General features: G+C 39.7%; 2 protein-coding genes across 2 annotated transcripts in view; both read left to right on the top strand.

The window, feature by feature from the left end:
- The window catches only part of pah (phenylalanine hydroxylase), a 24,455-nt gene extending 22,172 nt beyond the window's left edge, over positions 1-2,283 (top strand). The window contains exons 11-13 of the mRNA XM_048268605.1: positions 688-821; positions 977-1,092; positions 1,378-2,283. Coding sequence (XP_048124562.1) covers positions 688-821; positions 977-1,092; positions 1,378-1,421 — 294 coding nt within the window. The 3' untranslated portion in view covers positions 1,422-2,283. The remainder of the gene's footprint in view (positions 1-687; positions 822-976; positions 1,093-1,377) is intronic.
- A 438-nt stretch (positions 2,284-2,721) lies between these two features.
- On the top strand, positions 2,722-8,609 carry th2 (tyrosine hydroxylase 2). The gene is made up of 12 exons (XM_048267976.1): positions 2,722-3,076; positions 3,170-3,341; positions 3,504-3,592; positions 3,701-3,768; positions 4,172-4,222; positions 4,541-4,686; positions 5,229-5,364; positions 5,745-5,814; positions 6,048-6,104; positions 7,051-7,146; positions 7,253-7,386; positions 7,915-8,609. Exons 1-12 carry the CDS (start codon positions 2,846-2,848, stop codon positions 8,078-8,080), a joined length of 1,416 nt encoding a protein of 471 aa, XP_048123933.1. The 5' UTR covers positions 2,722-2,845; the 3' UTR covers positions 8,081-8,609.
- Positions 8,610-9,173: the final 564 nt, after the last annotated feature.

The following is a 9,173-nucleotide window of genomic DNA, read 5'->3' as shown; positions in this document are numbered from 1 at the left end:
TTTGGAGAGTAAGCTTCAGTTCAATGTTTACATTTTTGCTTTTAAATTGGGCCACTTCTTATTGGTGAACATGCCTAATGCATGAGAAGCACACAGCACTCCTGATAGGTTAGCTTCACTGTCTTCGACAGAAGGAGGATAGATGTGACAAGATTAACCATTAGAACAGAGTGGCAAGCTTTATGATTAATTGCAGCCTTTGCAATGAGCTCATTTGTTCAATTTGCTATTTCGATTAATCAATTAGTTAAATAGATAGATATATACTTCATGCAGTTATGCAGCCTTGCTCTGAATATGCATAATGTATCACCATCTTCTTTTACCCCAACTAGCCCCAACCCCACACACACACACACACACACACACACACACACACGCACACTCAACTAGATCTATTTGAAAGTAAATACGAGTTGGTTAAAAAATGAAAGTTGTGAGAATCGTTAAGCATTGTTTGTTTGTAACAACATAAATAATAATAATTATAATAATAATAATAATAACAAATAATTATTATTTCCATTGGCTTTCTTTCCTTCTCTTCTCCTACGTCACGAGTGCTTAGGTGTCCGGCAGATGGGTCCGTTTGATTGGCCTTGGTTTGGTTCTGTTTCAGGTTTCTTTCAATCAAATGTGTGTGTGTTTTATTTGTGACTTTTATTTTCTGACACGTTTCCTCAACAGTACAGCTTGACAGACAAGCCCAAAGTGCTTCCGTTTGACCCTGAGAAAACTGCACTTCAGAAGTATCCCATCACAGAGTTCCAGCCCGTCTATTTTGTGGCAGAGAGCTTTGAGGACGCCAAGGAGAAAGTCAGGTAGAAATAAAACGCACAAATCTAACGTGCTCGCACCAGTAGAACCGAAGCGCACAAAATACCATGATGTGACGCATTAAAGACCATGCACCATGCACCACCGTAAATATTGTCTATCATCACGCCATATTGGTCTACGTTCTGTCCCTCCACAGGAAGTTCGCCGGAACTATCCCGCGACCATTCACCGTGCGCTATAACGCGTACACCCAGAGCGTCGAGGTGCTGGACAGCACGCATGGCCTGCAGAACCTGGCTGACAGCATCACAGGTGTGTGCGCTGGACACAATATAAAAGTCCTTAATACTGCTGTGCTTGGTGGTCATACAGCATACGCATGAGTCATCAGAGTATGACAGTCATAGAACACAATAAATTGTTGTTTCTCCAGATTCTTCAAAATTATTTATATTCCTATATATTTGTATATTTGACCATTAGCTCGTGCTGTGTTGAATAATCGCTAATTATCACATAGCCTACGTAAAGGGATTGACATTAATTAACACTGGTCAATAATGACTCTCTCTCTCTCTCTCTCTCTCTCTCTCCTAGGTGACATGGGCATCTTGTGCAACGCCTTGCGTAAACTGCACTAACGATTACGTCGAACTATTGTATTGATACGGATGTTGTATTGTGAGGAGTTTCTCAATTGTGTGCGGCAAAAATGATTAACTAACTCTTACCATATATCCAAATCCAAGCATGCATAAGCTTTACCATTTGCAAATATTTTATAGTCTACTCTATGGTGTGATTTCTCACAATATATCACAATATATCCCTTGCCATGTACTCTAATGTAGAAATAAATGTTCATATTGTAGTGTATTGTATTATGTTTAGATACGACGTAACGCTATCGACATGCTTTTTTGTAAATATACACATTATACATCCTTTACACGCACTAATCTGGGGAGTGAATTCAAGCAGAAATATTTGTTTATCGTAATGGCATGACTCAAGCAGAGATAAAAACGAAAATTGTTTGCCTACCTTCAAATGATACGGAAGCTTGTCTGGCTGTGTCTGCAAGGCTGGGGATAATAACAGTAATTTCACAAATAATGGGGAGCCAATTGAATCACACCAGAGCTTGATTCATTAGATTACTCCATTGTGCCTTTGATCTTTTAGTAAAAATCGAACGAATATTTTTTTTTTCTTCTGCATTTATTTACAGTAAAAAAAACAAGCACATAAGCTGTGAAGAAAACGCACAACACATGTAGTGATTTGATAAGTGATGCATTTAGTCTACGATGATAATTAGATGTCATCGCATATATCATTTTTAAAATAAGTTTTAGATAAAAAATAATTTGTCAATTCTTAGTGTGGTATAGTAAAATGCTTTGGGTAAGCTATTAGGCTATAGGAATGATTCTGTTAGCAATGTGTTAGGATGTGCATGCAATGTAACTGATTCAAGAAATAAAATATTTTTCACTTTCACTTTTTTTGTTATGTATCTTCCATTGCAACCACAAGCTTTTCAGTCCTCTGTCTCAACATGTTTAATCCACAAACCTTTCAGTACCCTGGAGAGCACCGAATTCGCGTTTCAAATCATCAATGCAAACGTGCATTTGTTTCAAAGCAAAATGTCACGTTTCACACACACACACACACACACACACACACACACACACACACACACACACACAATGGATTGTGACGAGTCATTTTGCATTTTAATAGCTTGACGACGTGACACTTTTGACGATCTCGGCTATTTTGGTTCTATTAAAAAAGGACGGTATCATCATGACGCACCTACCATAAATTCAGATGCGGACTTGCGTAACTAATTACCATAAGCACATATCCTGGTGTCATATATAAAGACGCGAGACCATGGTTTTGTCATAAGCACAGAGGACGCACCTTTTAGCAAAGGAAGTGAAGACCTGAAAGTTAGGCTACTTGAGTTCAGTTTTTTTGTCTGAGGCCGCTTGCAAAAGGATAACTAAACCCAGCAACCTTTCAAACAAAGGTTCCAAATACAGTTGTCTGCATGAAGACTGAGAGTGTCGTCCAAACTGTGCCCTTCACCGGTAGAAAACGGAGCCTGCTTGATGACGCACGGAGGGACCGAGAGAGTGGCTCCTCGGCGTCCCCTGGTCCCTCGCGCGTCGGGGACTGTTGTGTGTTTGAGGAGAAGAACGGGAAAGTTTTGCTCCACGTGCTTTTCGCCCTAAGTAACGAGAAGAATTCTGGGTTCTTCAAGGCAGGCAAGGTGTTTGAGGTAAGTCGTAGGGGCAGGACGCATGACATATTTTTCTAAGCAACATAATATCCCAAACCAGGCTATTGTAAAATTGGGATTGTGCGTTTCTAGACCTTCGAAGCAAAACTTCTTCACGTGGAAAGCCGACCCAGAAAGTCTAAGAACAACACATCGGACCTGGAGTTCCTCATCAAATGTGAAATACACACCTCGGACATCGACGTCTTCATCAACTCATTAAAAAGGGTTGCAGACGATGTGCGGACAGTCCCTGAGGAAAAAGGCAATTATTTATTAATGTTGTATTGACGCATTCTTCTACGCTGCCATTGTTATCCACAGCTTATTGTTTTGCTATGGTTCCAATATATCACGAAACCAACGCAAATTGTTTAACTTGTGTTTTTTGTGTGTTTGTTTGTTTTTATTCCCTCCAATATTCCAGTGCCCTGGTTTCCAAGAAAAATACGAGATTTGGATAGATGTAATCATTTGGTAACGAAGTTCGATCCTGATTTGGATCAAGATCACCCCGTGAGTTCGACTGTTTCGCTCTCGGAATAAGCTTGCAATCAATTGATGCCTGAAAGTGTTTGAGTGTGTGTGTCAATCAGCCAATATTCACTTTAAATCTCTTTCTAGGGTTACAGCGATAAAGAATACAGAAAAAGAAGAGCATTCATCTCGGAACTAGCATTTAATTACAAACAGTAAGCCCCCCTTTCCGTGTGCTTTGTATAACTTTTGTGTTATTTCATGCATTTACGTTCATCAAGAAATGTGACGTCTGGATTAGGCTATAGTCGTTAGTTTAAATATTCTAATTGAAGTTTAAAAAAACAAATTGAAGGATGTCTGCTGGATGCTTTGTTTACTAAATGAAAACAAAATATAGCCTTGGCTTATTAGGCTACAGATATATTTTGGATTCCTGACAGCATGCAATTCATAATAATTTTAACATTTATATAATGAAAGGTATTATGGAAGGCATTTATTCAATGAAAGGCAGTTTAGGCACACAATAGGCTACGTTTAATGACGACAATTTCAAAAGAAAAGACGCATCGCTTTAATAGGTCACTTAGTTGTCTTGACATCTTTTTTCCGCAGAGGGGAGCCCTTACCCAGGGTAGAATACACGCCTGAGGAAATATCCACATGGTAAGGACCTTAAGGCCTCTTCATATGATAACCAAGGGTGAACAGTGTGCATTAGAAGCGTACACACCACAAGTCTATATAGCAGATGTGTATAGCAGATGTTGATTCAGTTCCGTCCAGCTGTTTCTGTTTGTATTATTGTCAACTTAGCTGAACTGATGGTATGTTTGCTAAACACCATTCTGTATTGAGGATGTAAACAGGCCACTACACTGCATATCTGATACAGTATGACTCCATTGATGGTATGTCACTAACTGCATATAGCCTGCCTATGATTCTGTTGATGTTGATTAGTTGATTGCTTTATTGGAACAGGAGGCAGGTGTATTGCACCCTGACTAACATTTACCCCACACACGCCTGCCGGCAGTTTCTGGATGGACTTCAGCAGCTGGAAAAGGAGTGTGGCTACGCGGAGGACAACATCCCCCAGTTGAGAGATGTGTCTGCCTTCCTCAAAGGTAGAGACACTTGGAGTACATACACACCTGGCATTGGAGGTGTGAAATCACTAGAATCCAGATAGATTAAGATAATCAAGATAGAATCCCTCCAAGCAGGTGTGTGCAGGCTCTTAAAGCACACAAGGTGCAGGGGATGTGATGAGAACACGCAAGCATGGTTTTGCGAATACCAAATGTTGAGCATGTTGAAAACATAGGCCTATAATGTTATTTTATAATATGTAAGGGATAGAATCTTGTTCTTCGTAAAAGTTTTAAAAGTTTTTCATTCAATTCTCCTTTGGTTTGATATGGGTGCAAAACATTGGGGCCAAAAGTTGTGTGATGACAGAGAATGATTCCTGCTTGGTGTGTCGCAGCTGCTATCATCGTTTGGAGTCTTATGGGCTGTTCATAGAATCAAAGTATTCATTTCCCAATTTAGAATAGAATGTGAATGGTGTGAATTGTCAATTGTAAGGTTTTGTGTCTGTGTGTTTGTGGCACACTGTATTTACGTGTGTATGTGTGTGTGTGTGTGTGTGTTTCCCCTTACCCAGAGAAGACAGGCTTCCAACTGCGTCCAGTGGCAGGTCTCCTCTCGGCGCGGGATTTCCTAGCCAGCCTGGCGTTCCGAGTGTTCCAGTGCACGCAGTACATCCGACACCCCTCAGCCCCCATGCACTCCCCAGAACCGTAAGGGACTAGAATGCTGTAGAATGAACGTTCTAAAGAATGCTTGGGACCATTGAATAGAACATGGAAGTTTAGAATCTTACTTTGATGAAGAAGAAATTATTTTCTTAGAATGTTCAGAACTCCCCTGCTGAAGGGTTAACATGTTTGTGTGAGGTAGACATCAGACAATTTTACATACTGTACCTATGCACAAATCTACTTATTTTAACAACACTCAGCTCCCATATCATCTGTCTTATTTGTTTTTATTAATTTTTATTTCATAATTATGAAAATGACTGCACCTTTAATAGAGCTGTATGGGTCCACATACATCTATTTACAAACAAATTCACTTTATTTTACTTCTTAATTTGAGTACTTTTGTTTTTCCACAGAGACTGTTGTCATGAGTTACTCGGCCACATCCCAATGCTTGCAGACAAAGAGTTTGCTCAGTTCTCACAGGTAAGCACATTTTTGGACATCTCTACATATAAGAAGACAACTCTGGAGTCTGTCTGTCTGTAGACGTGTCTTATTATCAAAGTGATAAAGAGGTGTCTTTTCACGAGATAATGGTACATTTAGATGTGTTTCATTGTAGTTTCATCTTTACACTACATTGGACATTAAAATGTGATTTTGTTGATATTTTGTTGTATACACTGACTGACTGAAAGTGCTTTTGAATTTGATAGGAAATTGGTCTGGCATCACTGGGTGCATCTGACGAGGACATTGAGAGACTTTCAACAGTAAGTTAAAAATGTTTTGTCTTTCTATTTCTGTGTAGGTAAGCCTGCAGAAAAAGGTTCTATACAGCCTGGGGCCAGGGCCTAGATTCATTGTGAACACATTTATCAATAATTAAAATGAGGTTTTAAATACATTATGCAACATTACAGTTTCCAAGGCTGCTAGAAATCATGCTGTTACTGACCCCTTGTGGTCATGTGATTAATTGATCCAGTTAAATCTTTGTGTGACTAGGATCACTTATATTAAAGATTGACAGATGGATCCTGACTGAAGGGCAATGTAGAGAAATGAATGGTTGAAAATGTCTTTTTGGAACAAAGAGCATTGTTTTAGAATAAGGGCAGAGTAGCCTCACACACATTATTTATTCAAGGAACAAACTAATTATCATGATGAAATATTCTGTTACCTGTGAGGATGGTATACAGTAAAGTAAAGTACCTTTAACCAAAGTCCTTTTAGGCAAGGCCGGCCATATTGCAACACTTTTTGGGCACTCATCGGGCATCTATTTCGGCAGAAATGCGCGTGCACAAGGCTTCACAAGTCTAATCTTGCTCCAGCGGCGAGATCACAACACGTGATTAGCACGATGTCTTCACAATACACCACATGATTGGCTCAATGTATTTACAACGCAGCACATGATTGGCTCAATGTATTCACATGACGACGTTTTGCCGCGGAAGGGGTGGGATATGTGTAGACAGCGGCCATATTGGCGTTACAAACTAACCCCATGCATTTCTATGGTGGATTTTTTGAGTGCTGTGTCTCCTCATTAGAAAGTCTCTGCTTTAACCAAACTGTGAACCTTAATGACAATTTCCTGTATGTGTTGTGAATGTCAGAGATATAACAAATGGAGAAGTAGGTCATTGATTACACATGACCACTGTCTTTACATGTATGTGTAATTATAATTGTCTATCTTCATTACAGCTGTACTGGTTCACAGTGGAGTTTGGCCTTTGTAAGCAGAGTGGTTCGGTCAAAGCATACGGAGCGGGATTACTGTCCTCCTATGGAGAACTCATAGTGAGTGTGATTCTAGAACTTTTTGATGGTTCCGGCTGGAATTCCATCTTGTGTGAGGACTGGAACTCACAGCAAAATGTCTTATACTGTGTTTTTCCATCCGCAGTATGCTCTATCAAAAGAACCCGAATACAAACCCTTTAACCCAGAGGAAGCTGCAGTCCAGCCTTACCAGGATGAAACATACCAGCCCATATACTTTGTGTCTGAAAGCTTTGAAGATGCAAAGGCAAAACTGAGGTATGTGGACCTGTATTTGTGAAGTATTGTGGACCTATTTGTGTGCATCAGTATTGTGGCCATTGGTTTGTGAATGTTTTCTATGTTTGAGGATTATTATCTTATAGGTTTAAAATAGGTTAAAGTCTTAAGCTCTACAAATAGTAGAATAGTGTTGCTTTGTTTTGGTCCATAAACACTGACTTTCTTAATGTTTAAGTTTCATACTTATTATCCAGTTTCCTTCTTAGTAAGGTTAGTCTTCGGTCACTTAAACCGAAGCCATGACAGAGGAGGGGGGCGAGTGCCGGAGGAGGCTGTCCACCTTGGCCATTCTAAGCTATCCCAAAACACTGAAACATAACCACAGCACTCTCTCCAAACAAGTCAAAACACAGTCCTCTCACAGGGTGGGGATAGGTGTTTGGAAGTGTGGTTGTCCAGCAAAGTTTAAGAAAAGTCCCCTAGCTGTGAATGGACTGACTGCTGCATTTTTTAAAGATGCCACGACGGTCCAAAATTAAACATGAAACCCATGTTCCTTCATAGGCAATTTTCCTCAACGATCCAGAGGCCGTTCACCATCCGGTACGACCCGATCACCAGCAGCCTGGACGTGCTGGACCGGCCTGGAAAGATCCAGAAGGCGCTGGGTCAGATGCAGGACGAGCTGAAGACCCTGTGCCAGGCCCTGGAGAGTCTGGGTCAGAGGTGAGCTGGGCCCAGGGAAACCAGAACTCAGAACCCAGTTAAACACCATTCAGGACCAGAACTCAGAACCCAGTTCAACACCATTCAGGACCAGAATGTAGAACACAGAATCCAGTCCAACACCATTCAGGATTAGAACCTAGAACACAGTCCAACACCATTCAGCCTATATTAGCTCATGCTCACGAGTGCTTGGCCACAAGGAAATTGAACTGTACACTTCTTTATTTATATTTTTAAAATTTGACTAATTTTGTTAGCCTTACCATGATTTCGTGTTTCGTGACCTATACATTCTTGCATGATGTTCATTGCAGAGCCATATAATATGATACTACACTGTATATATATATACTGTAATTCAAAAGTAAAGCTGTTATTTATTACATTTGATGGTGATGGTGATTCTGTATCATTTAATATTTTAATGACATTTGTTTAACTTGTATGTAAGAACATGAGGATGGGTATTTGTTTGTCAATTTTTTTTAGTTTGACAAATTCAAGACATTAAATATTTTCCTCTAATATCCCGTAGGTGTCATTGCTTTTCATTATTGTCCATATAAGCATGAGGTTTCAGAATTTTTATTTGTTGTGTATATATTCAATATGTGTGCACTTGTTTGCTGAGAAAGAATGGACGGAAGATTCAAGGTCTCAGTAGCATACAGACATCACACACAACATGCACTTACAGCAGAAAAAGTAATATATGATTTGACAGAGAGAGAGAGAAAGAAAGAAAGAAAGAAAGAAAGAAAGAAAGAAAGAAAGAAAGACAGACAGAATGAGTAGGATAAGGGGACCAGGACAGACAGACGTTTTCATTATGTTTGTCATTAATCCTATGTTTTACAAAATGTCAACTTTAATTTCATGTACACTTTGCTCAGGTTTAAACTCGATGCTTTGGTCACAATGAGTTAATGATACTTTATTAGTAGGAGTTGAGTCACAATGAGTTAACTCCTGCTAATAAAGCATCATTGTATCTCATTTAATTTGATGGGATTTGAGAGGTGGAGGGAGACAGACGGAGACTAAATACACTAAAGGCCACCCCCTCCCCCAAACACACATACACACACCCTTTT

This window comes from Alosa alosa, chromosome 17 (genome assembly GCF_017589495.1).
Source record: "Alosa alosa isolate M-15738 ecotype Scorff River chromosome 17, AALO_Geno_1.1, whole genome shotgun sequence".
Lineage (NCBI taxonomy): Eukaryota > Metazoa > Chordata > Actinopteri > Clupeiformes > Clupeidae > Alosa > Alosa alosa.
Note: the sequence above shows the minus strand (reverse complement) of the source record. Positions and strands in the feature narration are given on the sequence as shown.

Bases quoted from the DNA above. Each gene is read 5' to 3' on its own strand.
- th2 (XM_048267976.1), top strand. From the start codon at position 2,846: ATGAAGACTGAGAGTGTCGTCCAAACTGTGCCCTTCACCGGTAGAAAA. The intron at 3,077-3,169 runs GTAAGTCGTAGG...GTGCGTTTCTAG, and splicing joins AGGCAGGCAAGGTGTTTGAG to ACCTTCGAAGCAAAACTTCT. The intron at 7,387-7,914 runs GTATGTGGACCT...GTTCCTTCATAG, and splicing joins GATGCAAAGGCAAAACTGAG to GCAATTTTCCTCAACGATCC.